Source organism: Nipponia nippon, unplaced genomic scaffold, assembly GCF_047370975.1.
Source record: "Nipponia nippon isolate SJK-2023a ecotype South Korea unplaced genomic scaffold, ASM4737097v1 scaffold_18, whole genome shotgun sequence".
Taxonomy (NCBI): Eukaryota; Metazoa; Chordata; class Aves; order Pelecaniformes; family Threskiornithidae; genus Nipponia; species Nipponia nippon.
In genome coordinates, this window is record NW_028262334.1 from 9,161,368 (window position 1) to 9,187,018 (window position 25,651).

At 39.7% G+C, this 25,651-nt stretch overlaps 1 protein-coding gene across 1 annotated transcript; it reads right to left on the reverse strand.

Annotated features, from left to right (window-relative positions):
- Window positions 1-43: 43 nt before the first annotated feature.
- DGCR8 (DGCR8 microprocessor complex subunit) lies at window positions 44-23,722 on the reverse strand. The gene is made up of 14 exons (XM_087754622.1): window positions 23,568-23,722; window positions 17,067-18,066; window positions 16,458-16,620; window positions 14,836-14,978; window positions 13,832-14,114; window positions 11,945-12,142; window positions 10,462-10,563; window positions 8,443-8,541; window positions 7,112-7,194; window positions 5,803-5,903; window positions 5,242-5,348; window positions 4,895-5,022; window positions 4,184-4,297; window positions 44-3,874 (listed from the first exon to the last, which is right to left on the reverse strand). Exons 2-14 carry the CDS (start codon window positions 17,787-17,789, stop codon window positions 3,791-3,793), a joined length of 2,328 nt encoding a protein of 775 aa, XP_087610748.1. The 5' UTR covers window positions 17,790-18,066; window positions 23,568-23,722; the 3' UTR covers window positions 44-3,790.
- Between the last annotated feature and the right edge of the window lie 1,929 nt (window positions 23,723-25,651).

A 25,651-nucleotide genomic window follows, 5' to 3' on the forward strand; every position in this document is an offset into this window, starting at 1 on the left:
TTTCTAAATTTGCTTAAGCTATCACAACACTGATCACACTGGAGGATTTTATAATATCAAACTTTATTGCTCAAAACTAATTGTCTGAAAAATACACATGTAGTACTCAAAGACCAAACACAGAGGATTATATGATTGTGCAGAAAAAAAGCAAGCAGAGGCTCAGTGAAACGAGGCTTTATAGTTGTACCAATTCAGCACTGCATCAGGCAGCCGCACCCAGCCCAATCCACACAGCGACCACTGTTCCCTACTTGGGCAATAAGGATGAGTTGTGTCTCGTCCGTCCCCTTCCCTCCTCGGATGCGCACCGGAACACCGCAACCCACGGCTTCACGCCGTTACCGACGGCGCGGCTTCTTCCCACGGGAAGCTCTCGCTTCCCGAATCTTACTCCAGAACCACAGTACAGTCTACAGAATTAGTAAGATGATCACGATGCTTTTAAGTACTTGGATGTTACAAATATATTTGCATAAAGCCCGACAGCATCACAGGAAAGTGGAAGTTTACATACAACAGTTACGTTTAGGCCTAAGAGTCTTTCCAACCTTCTGAGTACCCAACTACTTCCTCAGTTTTGCTTAATAAATAGGTAAGAAAAAGCTGGATGACTGGTGTTTAAATAGGTAGCATCTGACTAGTCACTGGAAGTCACAGTACGGTTTCCGTCAGTACCATAGAGATTCGAATGCACACGAATTTAATCCGTAAAGTTAATATACCACACTTTTGTCGAGAAGCACATAATAGGCAAAGCAAAAACTGTCTAATTCTCACAGGATGGAACAGTTCTTAAAAATACACTCCATCCCCGTAAAAATACCCATCCGCCTCTGGATACAGAAGGGATAAATAACAAATACCAGTGACAAAAGCAGCAGTTGTTTTATGCATTCATACAGTCAAGATCTAAACCTTTACAGCCGATTACCTAGAAAACACACACGAGTTACAAGACAAGTTTAGGATACATCTTGAATCACACTGTAAGTGTTCATGCAGAAGCTGAAGTTAATGCAATGATCTATCCTCTATCGCAGCAGCTCGTGCTTATGTGCAAATGCGAGACTGTTACACTCCAAACAATAGTAAACATTAAAACACAAGAATACTTCACAATGACATAAACAGCAGGTCAGTTGTTTGTTCCAGCAGTTATTGCGCTATTTTCTGGACGTCTCTCCAGTTAAAGGCTGCAGCAAGGTCTAATACCATCTTTTCTTGTTTGTTTTTGTTTAGAATGCATAATATACTTTTTAGGCTTTGGTTCACAATGAAATCTCTGGATGTTTTAATTAAGGGCAACGGTCACCTTGTGATTCTGAGAGTGGCAGACTGAGGTAATACAGCAATCCTCCTAAAAATAATAATGGAACAAATTTGTAAGCGAGGCATCTACGGATATTCTGCAGGTGACCTGCAAATGCATTGACATTCCAATTCCAGAAAAATAAAAAGATCTACACGGGTGATTTGTCTTTTACAGTGCCATCCAAGTACAAGTTTTTCTGCTGAAAACAGATAAGCTGAAGTAAAACCTACCTAAAAGAGTAACACATTTAGGCATAGAAGATAAGCCCTGTCTTTATGAAAACAAAACAAAAAAACCCCAAAACCCAACAAAAAGAGAGACAAACAGTGACCACTGCTTGCCACTACTGCACCAATATTATATACCCTTCAGAAGATGGAGATTTATTAAAGCTATACAAAAAAAAGCAGAGGCAGTGTTTTTTGTTTTTTAGATAGGCCACTTCTTTAAATAATAGTTTATGTATAATCTTCCAACTACCCGTATCCTGTTACAACAGGATTACAACTTGTGGAACTGAAAAGCTAAATATAATAATAAAAAAAACGGGTGGATTCATATTTGCGGAGACCTCTGAGCGTTATCACTCAAACACAGAAACAGGTAAGACTCCAAGACTCCTCCTGGTCAACCTCAAACATTATATGCAACGTATCAGAGAACATTAGCTTGAGATAGAAATTAAAATCCACGTCTTTCCAAAGTAACGGGTGATATTAAAAGGAGGTCTTTCTTACAATACTGATGCCAATATTGTTAAAATCCAGTAGGCACTAAATTCATTATACTGCAGCACTCGATGTGCAACATGGTAAAAAAGCCCCATCAACCCCCCCCAAACCAAACCAAGGAGCCCCCTCGAGCCCGCAGACGGCTGCCCAGGCGCGCGCCGGGAGCTGGGGCAGTTACGCAGAACCGACCTCGCGCTCCTGCGGGCGCCGGAGCGTAAAGCAGAGCAGCGCGGCTCCGGGGCAAATCAGGAGCTCTGCCGCCAGCCCGGCCCTCGCCCTCCTTCCAGGGCGAACCGAAGAACCACAAAAATGGTTCCAAGAGAAGACTCACTGCCATCGCCCAGCGAGGAACCCCCCGGGAAGAAGGAAACCCACACAAAGCAGTGCTTCCACTACAGCCAAAGTGTTCTTCTGTGCTTCGTTTAACAAAGCCTCAGACAACACGGCGAGTCCTGCCCGTTTTCTAAGGTTGTATTTTATAATAGTTGCATATTTGTGATTTTCTCATTTATCAGTATAACCTGTTATGGTCTCATTCTACTTGGTACGTCATAGTCCAAATCTACATTCTAATTTTCATTGCAGAAGTTACACTTTTTCTTTAAAAACTAAAAATGTAATTAAAAAAGTAAAAACAAAAACTTCTTAAAAAACCTAAATTGCTGCAGTTATTTCAGATTTCTCAGGGTTGTGGTTTTTTTTTTTTTTTTTTTAAATTCTTTGCTTTTATGGTGCAAATTACTTAAGACTGAACTGATCAAGTCAGGTGTATTCTGACTCCAAACAAATGAGAAGTTGTTTTATTGCTGGGAGAAGGGAGTGGAAGGTCTTTAAACACCTCATTGGCAAAATATTTCCGACTGTCAACCATCGTCAGCTGCGTTTTGGCTCCAAGCTTTGAAAACAGCCTTTCAAATTACGGTTTTTATTTTAATCAAATAAATAGGGCCATATTTTCCCCTTTCAACTGATTTGTAAACTAACACAGGCTCTTTTCAATTACAATAAAACCCAGTAATTTTGGATATCCAGCCTGTTGCTCTTAACACTACCAGGTATACTTGTTCTTTTCAAGTAATAAAAAAATCTGCATACTGTGATCTTGAATAACTAAGCCTGGCAGGAGACAAAAACCAGAACAGAACAAAAGAAACAGCATTACTGGCCTAATCCTATGGCGTTAGGAACATCGCTCATCACTTTCATGTATTTGTCACCAAAGTGTCTTATCAGTGCATATTATTATGTGCTGAAATGCAACAAAACTTCACAAAAATAGTTTTAGGCATGTTCATACAAGAAGATGTAAATATATTTCTTTTATATATACATATATATGAATGTGTGTATATATATATAATATCAGCTTCAACCTGTACATAGATATTCTGAATTTCATCCTTGAAACACATCCATTTCAAACAACATGGATGGCTTTCCAGGAAAAAGTGCTTGATTGAGTTTATCCTGTGTGAACATGCCTGCCCTCTGTGCATTTGCCCAAGTAGAGATCTTTATGATCAATCCTTTAAACGTACATATCTCAGAGGTATTAAAAAAAAAAAAAAGAAAAGAAAGTAGGAAAAAGTAATATTGCCCTGATGATGCAAAAAGAACAATGCATAACTGAAGCAGCTTGGATTTTAAAAGTTATCTTGCATTCTGCAGCAAACAATTTTTAAATAATTGTTGAAAATCTAGTTCCTCCGTTTGCGTTATTGCTCCCCACTTGTAATTTTTCTCATTACACGTCAACGGTGCACAGAGGTTCACTACCAGGTTGAGCCGATTCCACTATTGTCATCTTGGGTTTCTTCCGTGTTTCCTCCTAAAAGGATATGAAACAAACCCCGCCCCAGTCATACAGAGGACATAATAATACAACATTGTTTTAAAATTTTGAACCATTTCAGCCAAATTTATGCGTCAATCTTTGTGAAAGGCTAACTTGTTCTAATGTTGCAAATAAATTTACCAAAGCAGGTAAAATTAAGTTATGAGCCCATTTAAAAGAGGATGAAAGTCTCTCTAAAAGCGCCCCCCCTTTCCCCCAACCACATTCGCAAAAACTCTAAGAATCGGTAAGTCTGACCCGTGGCATTCTTCCTGTTTCTAACTACGAAGAGCATGTACTCACTCTTTCTTGTGCCAATTTTTTCATTTCTTCCTGTAACTTGTTCAGGATGTGCAGATTTGGCTTGTTCTTTTTGGCATACTGCTGAAGTTCTATCACACTTTTATCAGAGGTTTCCTATTCAACAGAACCACAAGCAACAACAGATGAGCTTTTTTTGATTAAAAAAAATTAAAATACGTGGAGCAGAAGTTTAATCTGTGATAGTCGTACTTCCTTAGGTAGTAACATATATTTATGTAAGCTGGTTAAATGTTAAATAGATTACATCATTTTGACCTGGGAGATGCGTGATTAACAGAACTATTATTGCTAACGAAAGCACTCATGTTCTGGCAACCGCAAGGTATGAGAATCAATTCAGAAGACTTGAGAATAGCTCATCAAATGCATCCCGCCTTTTCCACAGAATCACAGAATCGTTTAGGTTGGAGAAGACCTTTAAGATAATCAAGTCCAACCGTTAACCCAGCACTGCCAAGTCCACCATGACAGGGAATGCCACTATTATGCCAAAATAGATACCATTTGTTGTAACTAAATTAAAAAAAAAAAAACCACCAAAAAACAAAAAACCCCCCAAAAAAAACACCAAAAAAACCAAAAAAAACCCCACCAAAACCCCCAAAACAACCCCACCAAAAACCAACAGAAAAATACACAAGCAAAAATACAATCACAAGGTAGGTTACCATCAAACAAAATTATGTTCACCTGTTTAACCATCTTGCTACTCTCTCTACCATACATACGCAAAAGAGAGCCCCAATTTTTCACATGTGGATGCAGGAGCTGGAGGATTTTCTGAGAAGCTAATTGTTTCCCCACTCTTTTATTTTTGCCTGTAAAAATAATAATGAAAACGTGTCAAATACTGGCACATGACGCGATGAGACGAACACCAATATTTACTTGTGTTATTCAAAACTGAGATGCCAGAGAAAAGCAGAATAAGCATATAATGAGCTAGACAGCTGAACAAGCGCCTACAAAACGGACAACAAAGGAGAACAGGAAAAAAGGAAGATACTATCAGAAGTCACGCTAAGCACTGTACTTACACCAGCCTCGCACTGTGTGCTTGCCACAAGTCATGACATATTCGCTCTTCTGATTTTTGCCAGGAATCACTTCAAACTTTATGGATGTATCACCCATTCCGTGGTTTCTTAAGCACAAACAAAATCAGCGTCATACTAAGTAAAATTACAAACAACTGAAGTGGTTGCAGTTATCTTTGACAGTCATCGCAATGCAATTAGATACATTAATAATAAATGTTAAGACATTAATTAATAAAGAGTTCTTTTTTAGATTAGTAACAACTTGAATGGAAAGACAAGCCTGTATAAAGGAAAACCAAATATATTTATATGTCCCGCAACTAAATCCTAATCTCAGAAGACAAGAGGCATAAGCAGCAAATATGAATTAAAGGAGACGGAGCATTGCCCAGTGCAGCCCACACCACGGCTCTCAGCCACAGTGAGCGCAGAAAGCTTGGCCCGCCCACAAACGCCCAAGTTACTGACAAACGCGGTGGGTGCCAGCAACCAAGCAAACGATGTGCCCTGGCCCAAGCACCCGTACGCAACAGCCTGCTCCTTATTCGGCAGCCTTACCTTTTAAGGCACTCATGGAGAATCTGATATGGAGACAAGAGTCCAGCTTTACTGGTGAGTTCATATACCCGTGAGTCCTCAATACTGATATGGTTAAAATACTACAAAGGAATTGAAAAGGGCCATTGAGCTTTTGCGCAAGCGAGACCTTAATACCGTTCTTAACCCTCATTTCTCCTTTCCAACATTAAACAAATTCTGTCACTCTGTGCTTAATACTTTAAAAAGTATTTTAAAATCCACGATGGAGGTATTTACCAACAACATTAAGACTGCCACACCTGATCATATATTTGCAGACAGAAATTCAAATAATTCTTTTGACTCCAATTTTACATCATACAAGATGGACATAAAAATGACAATCTTATAAATTCTTTAGCATCCTTTCTCCCTCAGGACAAGGTTATTTTATTTTTTTTTAACTAATTATGAAGTTCTACTTACCAAAATGCTGTTGTTTATTAAAAGAAAACATAACTATTGGAACATTTTGTATTTTATTTTAAAACAATGGAAAAAATTCTCTGCATTTTCTTAACGACCATTTCAATAGTGTAGGGCATACAATACAGTTAAGTTAAAGCAAGTGTGCAAACAACTCATTCTGTATATTAGACTTTTTAAAATGAAAACATTCCTTTCAGGCTGATGACCGATTTTTCCTTTACCCCTTACTGACAGTCTGTTACACGCTGAATTGGAAGTGAATGTATCACTGATGAACTAGCTATTCATTGTTTCCAATACCTGAAAATACAGCACACGCTCTCCACTTAAAGAAAGTCTCCCTTTGATTTTCTCAAATGTCACTGTCTGAGATTTTAGCTGTCTGATCTGGCAGTTAAGTAGCTTTCACAGCTAAGTGAAAACGCCTCAGAAGCCTGGGCACTTCTAGTTCTTACTTGGTCTTCTAAGATGATCACGCAAAACCAGACAGCACCTAGCTCTGAACTTTTCAAGGCATCAACCAGAGGATTCTGGAAGCCAGGACAGCACAGGCAGTCTGGAGTCTTGGAACATCTCAGGTCATCAGTAAGTGACCTGATGTTTTGACAAGGGATTAGTTCTCTGCATCCAGTAAATGTTCTGATCAGTTCCAATAGGGGAAACAAACAAACCAACCAACCAACCAACCAACCGACCGTATTTTCATTGCCATAGATCTTGCTACAAATGAAAAATTTCACATTTCCGTCTGACTGAGAAAACAACGTAATGAATTTTCATTAATATTTCTGACATTGAAGGTGTAATGTTTTTAAAAATAGACTCCAATAATGACAGCCAGCAAGCAAGAGTTCAGTACCTCAAGTTCTTCACTGTCTTTGGGCTTCTCCTCAGAGGTCTGTTTAACAAAGTCAGGAATAAGGATTTCCAGTGTAGCTCGAGCTGCAGAAAATGATTAAACATCTTGATTACATTTATTTTAAACAATGATTGTAAAGAAAAACAGCGGAATGAAGCACTCTAAGCAAGCCTCACACCTCCCCTAGAAATATCCACTCATACTAGAGAACAACTTTACAGATAAGATGGGCATCTTCTTTTTGTAAGACGTATATTCACGTGCACTTTTTAAGAAGGGGGAAAAAAAAAGAATTCTACTTGTTCAAGTTGATAATAAAAGTCTCACAATTAATTAAACTAAGAAGAAACTGCTTTTTGCAAATGCCTATGAAAGGAAAAAAAAAAAAAAAAAAACAACCAAGTCCTATTTCAAAAGTGACTCAGAGCCCTTAGGACCTAAAATTAGAGAGCTGTTACCACCCTTTAGTTGTTACAGCCGAACTCTAGTACTGTATCACTAGGGCACTTAGAACCCTGGTATTGTATCAAAAGCACACCTAGAATTTGCCTAGATTTTCACAGCAGAATTCCTTTTTTTCATGCACAAAACTCTGGGCTGGTTTTTGGTGATTTACCTACACTGACATATTTCACAAGTGCAGAAAGTACCACAGGTATATTATACATCTTCACATTTTGAGAAGTTATTTTTGCTTGATCCTTGTGCTAAAGACATTTAAATCTGGAGATCAGTAAGAAGTTCTAATGTGTCAGATACATTCTCATCTAGATCGCCATTATTTACATATTTATTACAGACTTACACAATTAGAACTAATTAATGAAGACAAGTACTTGGAAATCAATAACCACATAGTTCAGTGCCATTGTTTTATTACCAGAAAGAGAACCAAAACAACCAAAAGCTTAAGGTTCATTTGTTTGTTTCTGTAAAGAAGGGCAAAGATTTACCTTTTGCTAAAATCCATGCACCAGGTGTTTATATAGCAGGTGACAGTATAAATATACCCCCCCCCCCCCCACGTTCTCAGTGGTCTGATCATTAGAGACAGCCGCTCTTACAGCTACTCAGTGTACATCAATAGCTTACAGTAAGTTAACATCTGAAGTTTCTTCATGGTTTTCTATCCCAGTACACTGTTGAACCTAGGGTTGTCAGAAAAGTCTCTGCAACAGTATTCATCACTTTTACGAAAAAGACACAAGCGTACCTTCTTTGACTATTAATAAAATCATTCCTACTTACTATTGCAAATATGTCATCTTCAAAACAGAAATGAAAACAGATAAACAATTCAGCAGTTGGTATTAAGAAAGAAAAAATGTTACCAGCTTTATTCTTGGCAAGTTTTTTGCTGCTGGCAGTTCCTGCCCCATAAGTTACTCCATCAATAATCACTGAGGCTCCAAAAGGTTCACTTGGGTTCTCTGGAAATGGAGGAATAAAGAAAAAGAACGCTTTTCAGAACTCCCTATGTAAAAAGTCATCAAGAACATAAAATACCACCACTATCAAGATTTGTTTTCTTATTCTTTTCAACATCAAGAGGGATAGAAATCGTTTACTCTTCAGAAAGACTGAAGAATTGCTTACTCCAGTGTATGAAAAACTAAGAGTTTTCCATTAACAGAGACTTACCACCACGTACTTCATTCTTCCAAATGAAGAACTTCTAGATTTTAAGAGATCATTTGTAATCTGCCAGAATTCAAACCTAATTCCAAAGTTTTTGCATCACTAACACAGTCTAAGTACAAGAGCTACACATTCTGATATTGAAAATTCAGTTACATTAGGTAATGCATATATAGGAATAACATAATTCTGAATAATTATAGATCCCACACTAAACTGTCTGACTTGTAATTCCTTGGATGCTGACTGCAGGACTTAATGCTTTCAAGCCTGCTGCTGAAAAAGGTGTAATTTCTTCCTTCTCCATAAGGCACCCCCAAAAAAACCTGGCAAAAGCAAAAATGCAAGGAGCATACACTATACCACTTTGTAAAGCAATCTCAAATGCAGCTAAATAGGGAAATCTGGCTGGAATTTACAGAAAAAAAAATCCAACATTAATTTGATTCCAGTTATATTTGCCATATATGCAACATTTTTAGATTCTTGGTTAAGCATCAAGTGCATTCCCCCCAATATTTATCTAAAATAAAATTCTCCCCGAGTTTTTTGTTTTTCTGAATGCCAGCATCACTTACACAGTCTCAGTACAGCCTAAGTCAGGAACTACCAAACTATCTTTCTCACCACTAACACTAAATAAAATTAAAAGCTGTTTAAAACCACAAACAGATATCCACCCAGCATTTCACATAAATCCCACACTAATCATAGAACAACATAGTCTCAGTAACTCTTTAGTTACTTTTAGTCCAGTGGAATGACATTTCTGTTTCCATTCTGCTCATACCATGAGCAAAATCAGTCAACATTTACACCAAATCAATTCCTACCACCTGCATATGAACTTCTTGCAATCTGCACCTAACTAGTACCTTCTCCACTAATACGAATTTATCAATGACCTTAGAGAATAGTCACACAAGACAGATAGTCTACATAGCCATTTCTGGTTTCCATTAAAGTTTTTAACTTCAATTTATACATACACAATTCCCTTAGGATGACCAGATTTAAATATGAACCTCCATGGCATAACAACAATTCATAACATACAATAACTTGAACAGTTACATTATTTTAAAACTCTATATATCTAAAAAACCTACTCTATTTTGGTTAATTGGAAGAAAACCCAAACAGAACAAACCCACAAAAATATCTCAAATTACTGCAGCTTTGGAGAGGGTACATATGTGTCTGCAGAAATCTTTCAAATTCTTAACAGCTTCATAATTGGATGCTTGCACATTTGTCTTCAGAAACTATTTGGGTTTAGTATTTAATTTTTTCTTTTTCAGAATTCTGATGATTCACTACAACAACACATGCCTTACAGATTTTCTGGACATCAATAACAAGAAAATTAGGCAAATATTAATTGTGCACAGTCAACAAAACTGTAATTGCTCATGTATCACTGGTGCATCCTTTTAGAGGCAAATGAGTTACTCAAATCCACTTTCACTTAGGCATAGTTTTCCAAGTGAAAAGCCATACTGTTATTTTAAATATAAGACTGCTCTTATCCTCAAAAGCCATGTTTAAAATACAGAAAACATTTCCTAGCTAGAATTTGACCCATGGTAGACTTTCAAGAAACCCCCTAAGAAAAATGTCTTTTTTTTTTCCTTTTTCCTAAGATATCGAAGTATGAGATAAGCCCTTCAAAACAGCACGCTGTCGATTAAAAAAAAACTTAACAGACTTACCACATTCAAAGAAATTGTAAACAGGGCGAACCTTTAGGACTCGTTGCATATATTCATGCAGTATGCAAACTTCAGATTTCCCATTGGGATTAATGACAAATTCTACAAAAAAACCAGGGGAGGAAGGGAAGATAACTAAGTAGTTCCAGTCTTTAAAAGATAATTCTACTATGAATAAATAAATAACAAGCTACAAGGGATAAGTGCCTGCTCAAATTAAATGCAATGCTGTTGAATCAGACATGGATGATTATGACCTCAAAGTCCATCTTCTCTGAAAAATTATTGAGAAATAAGTCTGAGAAATGTCTATCAACAACTAGAAGTGCACTAATCATGAGCTAAGTGAAATATTCTGTGTTCAGTGTTTGCAGTCCCATGGTCTCTGGACCTCTACACACAGCATTTTTGGCAGCTAACATCAATCAGAAATCCTCTAATTTGTTCCCAAACACATGGTATATCTCCCTTTAATAACAGGTACGCAGATTTCAAATCCACAAACCAGAATCACTCCATTTTTTTTTCCCCCAAGAAATCCTGTTCAGCAAGCCACAGATGCACTCACTCTCCCCGTGCCCTGAACACGCTCTTTTTATTTGAAAGTCCTTTTTTTTTTTTTCCCTGCAACAGTATTGTTAGGCAAGAGCACAAACCCTGCCTCAGTGGGCACTATGGCAATATGGGAGAGAAAGTTAAGATTTAGATAGATAAACTGCAACTAAGTCCTTAATTTAGATGGTTTCAATGTGGCTCTAAACTTAGAATTTAAGATAACCTGCACCTCCCTGTAACAGGGAATGGTCAATACGCAACTCACAAGCTTTAATTCTGCTAAAGAGAAGAAACCCAGAAACACGACAACATACAAAACAAGAGCAAAACCCAAATCACAGGTCTATGGACACCTGAAATATCAGAGTGCAGTTAAACCTGCTCCTACGGCTACACAGCCAATACAGATAAGAGCCAATTTGCCCAGCTTCTCATCAGACATCATATCCACTCCTCACACCACAGGACACAACTGCACACACACTTCGTTCTTAACTGTTTCTGTCAAACTGCTTTGCATTTATATTTTTAATTGTAGGTTTTAACCTGGATCAATCTGGCATTTGTAAGCAGTCCCTCATTTGGGGCCAATTAGAACTGGCACAGAACTGACAAGGCAGTAGCACTGAGTGACTAGGCAGGATGGTTTTCAGTAACAATCAAGAGTAACAAGTAGCTGAAGGCAGTAACCTGTTACCAGGACCGCAACCTTAAGTAAAAATCCTTTCATTTAGGAATTACTCTTTTTAATAGGAAGTATATTTTGACAGTATTTTTCCTCTATTATGTAACATGATGGATCCAAGAACACAGAATTCTAGAACAAGAAGGTAGACTCATTACAGGATTTTTTCTTTTTTTCAGTCAAGCTTAGAACTGTAATTAGTCTTTGATACAGAATATTTGAACTCCAGGTAGACAAACTAACCTTTCTTTGTAGGTGCATCTTGCACAGACAAGGTGATGAGTTTCTGATTGGCAGGCAGAATAGGCCGCTCAGATTCTGCCTGCTTCCGCTTCATTTCACGATTGAATTGCCGTCTCTCGGCCCAGGTTCTGAATTTTTTAACAGTAACTTGTTCAAAGTCAAAACGCTTTTCAAGATAGCGTCTAAAATCTTCTAGATCTAAGAAACACAAGCAAGTTACTCTCTCTACCACTGAGCAAGCATTAAGTTCACTATTTCCACTGTTTTAAACATGTTATAATTACTTTTTTTAGACCAGGAGCGAAAGTAGTGGCTTTAATTCACATACTCAGGGTTAAGATGTTATTTTATACTAACAGAACTAATTACAATTTTTCTACTAATTCTACTAAAAATGACTAATTTTCCTGTTACTAGGTGAAATGCAAAAAACATTTGTGCAAACTGGAAAAACAAAACAAAAGAACATTTTATCTGTCACTCACTCGAAGATTTTACTAAGCCCTAGCCAGCGTAATACGCAACACAATTTGTAACAAAACACTAGTAATTGTTCTACTTAATCACCTCTTCACCTTCTCATTACCTGAAGCAAGGTACACGGTGTTATGTACAGCAGTTATGCTATTAGCCTCAGTTTCCTGAAGCCAGAACTGACTATTGCTGCCTGTTTATTAAACAGGGTACCATGAAACACCATATAACGATGCTCCATGAACTCCATGAATATCTGCCGGCCTCTGAACACAATTTAACACATTTGTTTTCACATACAGAGTACTAAAAGACTGAAGTACAGCTGCTTCTCCTTTATAGGATATTTCTGCAGATATAATCAGCAAAAATAAAGATTAGCATCCCAAGACGTAAACAAACAAAGGCAAGCTGCTGGCATTGTTTCCTTCCACAAGGAATTTCAAATGCAAGTCACGCTTATACTTGATTGCTTAGTATTTTTTCAGTAATATAGAACAGATCCTATTTAAAGGGAGAGATACAGGTGAACTTCACATAGGAAAAAAGTGCTTACTGGTTTTAGTTTTGCTGCTAAATATATATATTTTTTAAATCTTTTGGCATGGTTTTCGGACTGAACAGGACACGTGTAACGACAAGGACAAGTTTCATGTTTGAACACCACAAAGATACGTGGTAGCCTACAATCCATACCAGCATTCCGAGCAGCAGTAATTTACATGGATGATACTCTCAGGTACGTAGTTGTGGTAAGTGGCACATGAGCTTTCTAAATTCCTCTAAGTCTGGCAGCGATTCTGGCATGACTCCTTTTGGCAGCTTTTTGTATAAAAGCTATCAGACTTGCATAAATAAAATAATGAAGCATCACACCCCTTTGCATGAGTGCAATTATATTTGCATAACTTATTCTGCTAGACTTGTGCAAATAAGCAAATCTAGTTTAACTGCACCATTTATCTTAAGAGCTCATACTGAAAATAGACATAATTCAGCCAATATAGAGCCCGCATAAAAAAGTCTACTTAAAGTAGTTACACAAACACACCTGACAACAGCAATTCATGTGTACACATTGACTTAATCGTATCTTAAACCGACGTAAAGCCTACAGGACTAGACTTCCAAAATTTTCACATTTTTGTGTGTAAAACCTTTGCATGTGGACTCTCAAGTCTTCAGCAAAAGATCTCCACTGTATGTTTCTCTTCCTGTCAAAGTCAAAATTGACTTCTAATACTGGATCTCTTTCTCCGGATCTCTGCATACAAAAATTGGTGCATAAAAGACAACTGACCACTTGATCTCAGGCAAGATATTATTCAGTTGCCAGGTCTGGAATAAAGCATATGTATCCCAAATGCCATTACCCAACTCCAGCCAAGAAAAGACTCCACTTTCCATACATACCTACAGATTCATCTTTACATACTTCAACTTTGGCCTTAACTTGTCCTAAGGCTCCTTGTGCTGCATCTCCCCCTGAGGGGTCTTTTTCATCTAGAGGCCCAGAATCAGCAGCAGTAGAATCTGGCTCTTCTGTTTGGCAGTCCAGTTCTGAAGATTTATCTAGGTGCTTTACAGGCGATACTTCCCCATTTGGGGTTATGTCATTGTTTTGTTCCCTTTCCTCATTTTCCTTCATTTTTTTGTAATGCAAGCAGGGAATGCTACTAAGGGGAGGATCATGTTTCTGCAAAGATAAAATAATACAGAAGGTTTCAGTGCCTCACAGTCACCAAAAGCAAAACTCAAAAACAAAAGGTGTAATCAAGATGGAAGTTGCTTTTATTTAGTCTAGGCTCAAGCTTCTCTTTGGCCAGCGATCTTACTCTACTCAAGATCTGAGTACATCCATTCCTGTGGTATCTTGGCACTGCGTAACACTGATACTAACCTTCAAAGTGCTGTCTGAGATCCAAATTATATTCTCTTCAATTACACGCACATACTACATGCTTTCATAAAATCCACTGAGCTCTCTTGGGGTTTAAGCCCATGACATTAGATCCAATTACTGCAGATTCCTTGGTTCATGAACATCACATGCTTATTTCTGTAAATGTGGACCATAAGCCACAGCTCAGGCTAGTTTATAGCTACAAATAAATGATCTAAATATATTTCATGGTGGAATAAAACCAACATTTTGCAGCCATATGCTAGAACAACAAAGGCACCAAACAAGACCATCTCGTTCACTTTAACTGCCCAAACTCATTGCAAAAATAGAAAACCAAGACACCGTAAGAAAAATCATATCGCATTTTCCCAAACAGAGGAGTTTATTTTTCAAGTACCTTAATTCTAACATTGGAAAGAATCCTGCTAAAGTAGAAGAATATTCAACTGTTTGCAGGAACATATCTAATTTTTAAGTCTCAGTAAATATTTAAGTAATTGACAGCTCTCACCCTTATGCTTCCTGTTCCCAAGAAGTAAGGTCTAGACCAGGTAACAACTCTAGACTCTCTGTGCAGATATACAGGAATGCCTGAGTTATGGAATGTCATGATCCATCCATCTGGCAAAGGTTCTGTAGGAGGGCGGCCACGACCTTTAAAGCAAAGAATCTCTTTAAGCTTGGATAGACTGCTTAGAAGAACAGAAAAAGAATCAAGGGTTTTTATTTTTATTGCTTTTTCTGCCTCAAAGGATAAAATGACACTGAAACAAGATGAAAAAAGTTTTGTAGAAAGATTTTGTTTTGCTTTAATAAGAAGGCATATGCTTCTAACCCACATTAAATCCTGCAAAATTACAGATTCCATTATGTTTTCAACTGAAAAGCAATAGTAGCACTAATTCTTATACAGACCGATTTGTTCGTTTCACCAGTGAATTTTCTCTTCTTTTTAGTCTTCTTTATGTACTTCTATCATCACAAGCACCACTATACGTAATGGAAAAGTTGTACTTGCTTTTGAAACAACTAAGTTTTCTATTAAAAATGTTTGCACTTGACACTCAGGGATAAATTTGCATTGAGACACCACTAGACCCACAGGCCCAAAGAGCCAGCAGTGAGTTGGGCTGTAAGCTAAGGCTTCCCTATTATATTTTTCAGCATAAGCACAATACAAACTAGGATCAAGTCTACAAGCCTTTATACTTAAATATCTTAGCCATCAAGAATATTATTTCTTCCCGAAAACAAGACCGAAATTAGAGCTCAATAAGCCAGTATGAGGAATCGCATAGCAAAAAGAAACAATATCGCAGTAAAATGCTTATGCTTACACTCAAGTTAATAATACATGGCCTCACTCCTTTCTATTCCAGAAATCAGAGAATGGCCTCACTCCTTTCTACATTGGAGATCAGAGACCAGACTCGTCTTAGCTAGGAGCTTCTTAGCAATTCTGTGTTAGTATAAAGTTTTGGAGGGAAAAAACTGTTTGGTTTCTTATTTCAGAATATAGTGGACTTGTAAAATACTCCTCTAGAGCAGGTTCAAATTTTAATTCTAATTCAGACTCTTTTCAGTTACATTCTTGTGGATTGGTTCACATTCTTAGCTCTTCTTTATTCGTAGTTTGTAATATTTACGCAACGAAACTTGATAAATGTAAGCCACTGACTTTCCTAATGATTTTTTTTTACCAAGTATTGCACGCATAAAGATGTCACAGAGCAATTTCAACAACAGAAGTTATATAACTCAAGTAGGAAGAAGTTCACCATGACCAGAGTCATCAGCAGTTTCACAGTACTGGAGACAAAAGAACAGATTGCCCTTGTTCACCTCCCCACCTCTGAGGTAACGCTCTTCATAATTTTTCACAAATCCACACACTAAAATGCATTCGCAGTACATACCACAGATGAAGATCAAAAGCACTCCCCAACATCAACTTCACTGTTTAGGAACGTGAAAAATCATATCCTGTAGTAAGAAGCCTTCAAACAATACAATTCTGTGACATATTAACTATTTCACAAGAATTACTATCCTAAACATGGCTTGCTGATATACTTTTCTTCTACAAACATAAGCCACACAAAAAAATTAGATATTTAATGAACGTTAACTTACTTTTAAGTACAGTTTTAATTTTGGTCATCATTGGCTGCACACTCGTTTCTCCATCAGACTGGTGATCACTTTCACCACCGTATTTCTCATTTTCTAGTCTCCTTGTTTTGGGTGCTCGAAGACCCTCTTCCAGCAGAGCATCCACATCGTTATCAAAGTCATCCTGAAAGAGACTTCATCAGACACCATCCTTCTGGGTCTACTAACCTCCCTTTCCCATTGCAAAGAAAAAGTATACATTTTCTCTATGTACTTCCATACAGAGAGAAACTAGAAATTTCTAATGATCCCAGTAAAAAGACTGAAAAATAAGAAAGTAAGTTTTTGTAAGTGAGAACTGGTATTTTTCATGATAAAATGAGCTGCGATTGTGTAAGAAGCCTTTTAAATGTTATTTTTAAACACGACTACAGAAGCTGCCACACAGTTCAGAAGTTTGACCAACATAATTTACAAGTTTTCAGCGAAAGTTCTCTCTCCGAAAATTCTGCATTTGTGACTCAAGTGCTGCACATTTGTAGAAGAGACTGTTTCAGTGAACATCTTTACATACTTTTTTCTAGCCACTTGGAAACCTCTTACCCACCAAAAACCTGTGAATTCACTTACCTCATATGAGTAATTCAAGGTTTCTTCATCCACTTTATCTCTTTGAACGATTGCTTTAGATGTGAACCCTCCTCCTTCTTCATCTATTTCCATCAAATTGTCGGTAAAATCTTCTAGCTCATCCAGAACTGCATATTCCACTCTCTTTTCCTGATCAATATCATTTTCATCATCCTTCTTGTCATCATTTTCACCCCCTATTCCTACAGCTTTACCATTACTACCACCGAAAGGACAAACATGCAAATCCCCATTGACATTATTAATACCAAAATCTGTATCTGCCTTATAATCCTGCTCAACTCCAGTGTACAGAACTTTCCTATCTTTGCTTTTGCAGCTTTCTGTAAAGCTAACACTAATCTTTACATCTTTAAGTAACTTAAGATCTGGGGTGAACTTTCGAACTGAAGGTGCATGACGAGCAGTTCTTGGGCTTTGGTCACTACTGTTAGGGTCTATTATAAGACGACTTTTGTAGCAGGCAGATCCCTTTGTGAGAAGCTGTGTTCTGCAGATACTGTGCGTGTCCCCAGCAGGGGTATCTGACTGTCCATCACCACCGGAGCCAACGTCCATTACCTCTGCGTCACTGGACGTTTGCAGGGGAGGTGGTGGAGGCTGTTCGTTAGGCGGCAGAGGTGGGGGACAAGTATGATTCTCCACATTCATTTCTCTTGCAGGCTCTTTAGGGAGGGGTGGTACATTTTCATATTTCTCCATTTTTAAAACTACTGTTTTTAAAAAAACAATGCTTTAATAAATGTTTATATCTATATTCCTAACATGCATAAGTCCATCAAGATTGGTTTATCATGTTCTATTCAATATGCAACACTGATGATTCAGTTAAGCTGACTACATTGTTCTTTTCATTAATGTAGACAGCTTTCAGAATCACTGTCTCAATTATTGGAAATCACAATGCATTCAGCTTAAATAGCTGAAGACTAAGACTGCATCTTCATTGGACAAGCAGGTCTCCCTTTCTTCTTTCAACCTACAAGAAGAAAAAAAAAAAAAATCTTTGTCACAGAAAAAAAAAAACGGAAATAGTATCCCAGGCAAAAAAAGAAGAAAAGTCACTCCTTCCGGCATAAATTTCAAACAGAAGTAAGAGTGACATTTTTACAGTGAAAAAAGCAGGGTATCTTGATACCATTTTGAATGAGGCTGAAATTATATTGTTTTTACTGCTTGATCTGTACGTCAGCCCAAGAATTTGCTAACACACAGCCACCTGGATAATTTGTTGACTCTCTCTGCTCAGTTAGCAGGCAGGGCATTAAGCACGGCATTTGTAAGGACCAGACTGAAAACTGCGCATTTGGGGGGATTCTCTCATTATTAAAAATAACCTGGTATTCAAGCCATACTTACCCACACAGCAGAAAGGATAATTAGCTTACAGTTAAAAACAATCTGCAAAAGCAACAAGATTTTAACAACTATGGTCTTATAAGACACATAGCTTTTTGAAAGTTTAAGTTATTAGATATTTTTGAAATCTCACCGTAAGCTTTAACAGGAAATCACATAATTTACTGAAAACTCACACAAAACAACTCTCTAGATAACCAGGTATTAGACATTTGATCTTATATTCCATACTATTATGGGACTATATATTTGTTGTGTCTGAGGAATTCAGGTCTAGCTACATAGCATTAAAGCTCAAATTAATTCTGGAAGTCATTTAGAAGCCAATGTTTTAGGTAATTTAAGCTGCCAAAAATATTAAGTTGCTCTAGGAAATTTTACAGGGGGTGGGGCGTGTGTGGTTTAGGTTTGTTTGTTTTTTACATTAAATGGGTTCTTTCTACCATATCTATGATAGCTTCTTTAATTATACTTTTGTCACCTGTGCAGGACTATAAACAGCTGGGGAAAGAAAGAATAATTTCTTACCTGCTGTTTTGGTTTCTCCAAGTCCCTCCGTACCACCCCAAACTGGACTTAAATCTTCCTACCAGCTAGAAATAAAGCAGCGTTACTCTGCCCAAGACAGCCAGCTGGCTGAATCTTCTCTGTTTAAAGTATTTCCAGGTAGTAGAGAAAGCCTACCCAAGTATTCTAGAAAGATAAGCCACGAGTCCCTAGCATCGCTGTGAAGGCAACAGCGCAGAACGTCTGGGTTGTCACGAGGGACTTAGAGAAGCCAAATACAATTCTCTAATGTATTTCTACGCCAGCCCAGACAGAACAAACCAACAGCAATATCCAAACACCAACGGGGGCAACGCAGGAAGCTCAGAATTGGGAGTTATAATGGGATCAGTTAAAATTCAACAGCATACAGAAGCTACCTACCTGGAAGCTGGAAGAAAGCAAAACACACAACAGAGCAAACTCTTAATTTAGTGATTTGGCAATAAAGAAAGTTTTGCTGGGGCAGCAGAATAGTGCATATTTTGTGGTGGTGGTGGTGATTTTTTTTTTTAAATATACTCAAAACTGACACATTCGAGACACTGAGCTTGACATGCATTGTAGAATTACTAAGGAAAAACACTCCATTTTGATAAAAGCTCTAAAATAATCCCATCTTCTCTGATACGCATTACCTTCCAGAATGAAAACCAGCTCATTCACCCGTAAGACAAGCAGTTCTATGTATTTAAATCCATTCCATCCTACAAGATGATCAAACAATCACCCCAGCAGTGATCAATGCCTTCTTTCAACAGGTTCTGAAACACCTAGTGTTATACAGAACACCTCTAGAAATATATGTCTAAGAACCTTCCCTCTTTCTCATCTTCAGATTAAAAAAGAAAAAAAAAAAAATAGGTGAATGACAAATTATTACATTCTTCACAATAAATCGTTAGTGCCTTCAATTGTTAATTCTGAACAAAAAAAAAAAAAAAAAAATCAAAAGTCACAGTACCAGTTCAGTAACTCCTGGAAACTAAATGCCTAACCAATCTAATTTTTCCACCTTAGAGTCTTTAGAAGACTCTTTAAAAGAGCAAACAGAAGTAATTTACACAGAAATGAAATATTGAAATTGGTATTCCAGAATTTGGAAGAGCGCCACATTCCCATATGATCAAGGAGCTACCTGGTCCAACCAGAAAGACTATTTTTGACAAGTCATAAAACACGATCATCAATGCAGTTTCCACATCCCTGATACATGGCCTGCTCCTACGCTAAAGAGTGTTTTAACAACACCAATGTCAAAACATAAGACATTAATCTTTACCTGCCTAGCTTTGGCACTTCGCTGATGCTACACCTCCGCTCTTTGCAGAAAAGATGTCTTGTTATTATATTCAAGCGCTATTAACAATGAAATTCTTGTTGGCTTTGAAATCACGAATAGCATACCAAATCACTGCCAGCGATTGTCTACTAATCAGTACACATACTGTGGCCAGAAACAGTACTAGACCAAGATGAGTTTAAACTAGCTTTTGCATCTTTAGCCACAAACCTGCCACATCCCTAGGGTAAGATAACAGAGTCTGGCAGCTCTACAGTTACAGTGGGCTACAATACCCTCCTATAAGCTACAAAAAGCCAGGGAGAAGTAGAGTAACACAGGTCCAGTTCCCATCTACTTCCTTGCCAACTGATGTTACAATATGCCCTTTATATCAGGGGCTGGGGAAAAAAAACCACAACAAACCCAATAAGGATTTTCCCTCAGATATCAGGTATTTTTAAAGAAAGACAGAAGGGATGAAACCTAAAAGGAGGAGTTAGTTGAGCCTGTAGGTTAAAAACAGCCAAACGTACCTTAGATCAAGGGAACCCAACCACCACGTATAAAACCAGACTCAGCATGCTAGGTTATATAATATTAGAATACAACACAAGTTAGTCTGCCTATTGTCATCAACTTGCCCTGAAAGAACAGATTTTATTCTCCAGGGCTCCACCAAGTTCCATCGACAGTTTCCATAAGGACTCCTTAAAAAGACACGGAACACCAGTGACAGCTGCAACAGCCAGTACAAAACACTGGAGGAACTCTGGATGAACTGCTGGAAATATGAATGCGCAGCTCGTGTTCTGAAGATTACCAATACATGGAAATTTCACGTTTTTAATTGCTTGCTCTTATTTTGAAAAAGTTTCATATCACAAAGTAAACTCAAAGAAACAGATACATGGTGGACACCTAAATGTAATGTAGCAAACTGCACACGTCCCAACAAAAGCAGTGTCTTGACTTGGTTGTCTTCTAGATGTTCTTTGAAGGCTGAAGGAAAAAAACCCAACAACTTCTTTGTTTAGTAAGTACCACTGCCTATTCCTGCAATTAGAACAGATAGATTGGGAGGGCGTGGGGGGAAGTACACAGAGAAAAGGGTCTCTCTTTTCAAGACAGGAGAAAACCAGAATCTTAACATTTGTAACCAGCACTGCCCAAACTCAAAGAGGAACCCCCTTTACTGTACAGCGTGTCAGCAGTCTTACAAGTGAGTTCAGTAAAGAACGTATTTTCTTCATGAGTACCTGTAGCTGCAATCACAAACAAGGAACAGCACACCACAGCTTCTCTCTTTAAACATCACTTTTAGAAAGCAACTGGATTCCTTATCAGTAACTGCTTGCTTCACATTCAGTGGACCCCAAAAGGAAGAGTGGCTCAGAGCAAACTCTCCTTCTTTGCTATCCAAATACGAAGTCTCCCTCATCCTTGGGCTCCGAATGGATGCAGAGCAGAATTTATGAGGCACTGATCACGCTTAAAGATCCACTCATCTTTAACCTTTCGCAAAGTAGTTACTCCCTCACAATCATCTACCTTCTCTTTATTATACCCATACCTATTGTATCTTTCTGATACACACAGTCCTAAAAATAAGTGAATCCTATTTATTATCAACTGCTAACACACCTCACCACGCCCCCCAAACCAAGGAGACTGAATTTATGTTATTTAAACCAGAACAGGAAGTCTCAAAAGAAAAATATTCTGTAAGTTAACTACTTCTCTCCCTATTATCAGCTTTAGAATAGAAAGATTCTGAAGGAAACAACCACTTCGTGTAAGTCATCAAGGCAGTCAGGGCCCAACCATAACATTACCAGTGGCAAATGCAGAAAAGGCTGAAGAACTTCTCTAGTTCATAGGACTTCATCCCATTTCAGAACGAGCAGAGTACATAATTTTGGAAAGGCACCCTCAGACATGCCAAAGCAATTGCTGCTTTTATGGCTTGACTAGTCTTCTGGCAGGATTTAGATGGTTTCAATTAATGGTGTAAAACAGGAAACCGTTTTTAAGAAAATCTGCAAATCAGAGCCTAGGAAGAAGAAAAAATAGTCCTACTTTCACATCACAAATAGCTTCTTACTTGTAAAGAAAGACAACAGACGCGAGGAACTAAATTCCCTTCCCTTTCTCTAAAAAAGCAAAATAATCCTGGTAATCAAAAGGAGCTGCACACAAGAGCTAGTGACCTAACGCCTCATCCAGAATTAAAAATAGGAACCTTAAGTTTAGTTACCCGAACAGAAGGGAGAAGAGGTACGCTTGGAAAAGAAAAAATTAAAGATCTAATGTCTGTAACTCACAACCTAAGGGAGCAAAGAAACCGAATGGGTTCACCCAGCAAGCCCTCAAGGCCGGTTTGTGCAGGGGCGATACCTGGATGTTAGGGGGCCCATCCTCTCAGCGGGCAAACAAACTTTAGAGATAAACCTGAAGCCTCAAAAAAAGTGGTGCAGAAGAGAGACTTCTATTTTTCCAGCCAAAAGAGGTGAAGAAAGTTAGGAGAATAAACCTTTTAGAGACTGAATGGGATAATTTAGAGGAAGATATAACTATACTTGGCTATTAATAGAAGAACACATGAAGAACCCTGAGCGCCAGGGACAGACGCACCACCTCATCTTCGCTGTCCCAACGTAGGAGGGCTAAAAAAGCCAGCAGGCCCCCGCACACATGCTGGTGAAGGGCTGCCTTTTCTCCCTAACCTGGCAGAGGAGGGGAGACGCGTTCTCCGCCCCCGCCTACACGGACGGGCCCGGCGCCCCCCCGCCCCGGGGCAGCCGCGGCCGGCAGGGCCGGTGCTCCCAGCACCCGCCGGGGAGGGGGTGCGGGAGGGCAGACAGACATGGCGTTTCCTTTCCTTCCGCTACCCTGAACGCGATTCCACGGCGGGAGCGAGTAGGGAGGTGGCTGGGGACGGGCGGGAAACAAAAAGCCAACCCCCACCCCCCAAGAAACCCCAACCCTGAAGAAAGCAAGACAAAACACCAGCTCTGACGGAGGACGCTCCAGGCGGGGGCGGGGGGGGCAGCGCCTCACGGCGCCACCCGCCTCGGAACGTCGGTGCGCTCGCCTCCGCGGCTGGGGCAAGGCTCCTCACGGCTGCCCGCCCGCGGCGGGGGCCGCACGACACAGGCGCCGAGGAGCGCGGCGGCCCCCGCAGGCGCCGCGGCCTGTGGGGACGGAGGGGTTACTGCCCGCGCGGCGGCCATTGGGCCACGGAGGCCCACTCGTGCCCGCCCTCCCCGTCGCCCCGCGGCGCCGGCACCCACCTGAGCCATGCCGGTGCCCCTGCCGCACCTCCGCCACAGCACGCTGGTGTGGGGGGAGAGGGCGAGCGCGGCCGCTTCACGAAAACCGTCCCCTGCTCCGCGCCGCTGCCGCCATCTTTAAACGCCTGCTCCGAGCCGCTCCAGTCTCCGCAGGCGGGACTCCGCGCTCGCCAAGCCAATTGCGTTCCCAGTCTCTTCTGTCACAAATTTGAAATCTCGGTAGCCATTGGAGAAGTCCCCGGCCTGTTAACTCGTTCTGCCAATAGAGACGCGAAAGGCATACGCCCTCACAGTCCCAGGCCAATGAGATGGCGGCGGGGGCGGGACCGGGAGGGCGCGGCCGGCCATGACGGGAGCAGCTCCGGGCGGCGGGCGGGCTCCTTTGTCTGCTGCCCGGGGCAGCCGCGGGCCCCGACCCGGTCACGGCGCCGCTGCCACGGCGGCGGCCCCAGGGCAGCCCAGCCGGGGGAGGACTGCCCGGCAGCAAGGAGCGGGGCCGAAGGAGGCGGTTGAAGGCGGCCGGCCGGCGCTTCCGCGGAGCCCCGCTCTGGGGGACGGCGCCCAGCCCGCCGCTACGGCAGCTGCCGGGCTGGCGCAGGGCAAGGGAGGAGCGTCCGTGCCCCGATTCTTACCGCGTTCATCTGTTTTAATAGCGTGGAGCTGGTAATCTGTGGGTCTAGCTGGATCTTAATGCTTTTTGTCCTTTCACCGCAGCTGCTCTTACTTTAAATTAGAAAAAACATAGCAGAAGCAAGGGTTGTAGGAAGTGAATGCCTTCTATCAGACCCGAAGCCTTCCCCCCCCGTGTGTGTAGCTAGCTAGCTAAAGACAAGACACCACTTCTTCCTACAAACACTGCTTTCTGTCTTTAAGCAGCACAACTACAGTATCGCCCCTTCCAAACTGATCTGCTTCGAAAGGACAAACCAAAGTAGGTCCGTATTTCGTGCCCTGCGCACCAAGCAGTTCGTAGGACAAGCCCCAAATCCGAGGGCAGTGTTCAGACACAATTCCTAAATAATTAAAGCACCTTACACAATTTATCTGAAGTTACTTCTGAAGGTTTAATGAACGTTTGCTGTTCTAATTCGCTCTGATACTTTATCATTTGCTTCCCCCCAAACCAGAGAACTATAGTAGCTTTTATGATATACTTAATTACAGGGTTGCCTCTTTTGTCCTTCACTATCATCCCGATTTGAAATCGACATCGGACACAAAATATTATCGCAATACATCAGTGGTTTAACCACCTACGGTATAATAGCATTTAACTCTGATAAATTTTTTTGTTTGCTTCCATATGCAATTTCAGGACATGAGAATCTTTTTCTGGTATTTCACTCATCTCACATCTTTGAGGTCCCCAAATACTGTTATAAAAGATAACAGTAATATTTTAATAATATTTTAAAATAATATTTTGAAGACCTCTGTTAGGCCTTTCATCTTTGCGTTTGACTGGACCAACGCACCTAATGACAGGGGGGTCATTTATACAGACATAATGTCACGGTACGGTACCAACACGCAAGGATAAGGTCACTGCAATTGAGGGCAGCTTGCAAAGACCAAACCAAAAACTGAAAGCAGTTTCTAGTTTTTAATTCCTCATAATGGGCTTCTGCACTCAAGCCATTATTTTAGAGTGGTTTTTAAATTATGACTGCTTTTATTAATTTAAAACAAACCACTTCAGAACGCATATTTAATAAATATCCATGGTTTGCAAAACAGCAGTTTACATCATGCTTCAACCTTCAAAGCTGAGTAATTAAGTCCCAAATTTGAGCTGATGTTGGCAGTTGCTTTAAACTAGTGGTGTCACATCACCTCATCAAGTGCTAACATTGTGACAGAAGACTGTCCCTTCCAAAGGATATATGAAAATGCAAGTATCATGACTCATTTGCATCCAATTTACATGACTGTATAACTGAAGTATTGCACTGAGAGTATTCCACTGCAGAAAATAGGTTAAATTTTTTATATATGCATAAACAGCAACATTTGTTAGGATCAAAAGAGGCACAAACACAAGTTTTCGTGTAGAGTTGGAAGAATTAAAGTGCCTGCAGTGCTTT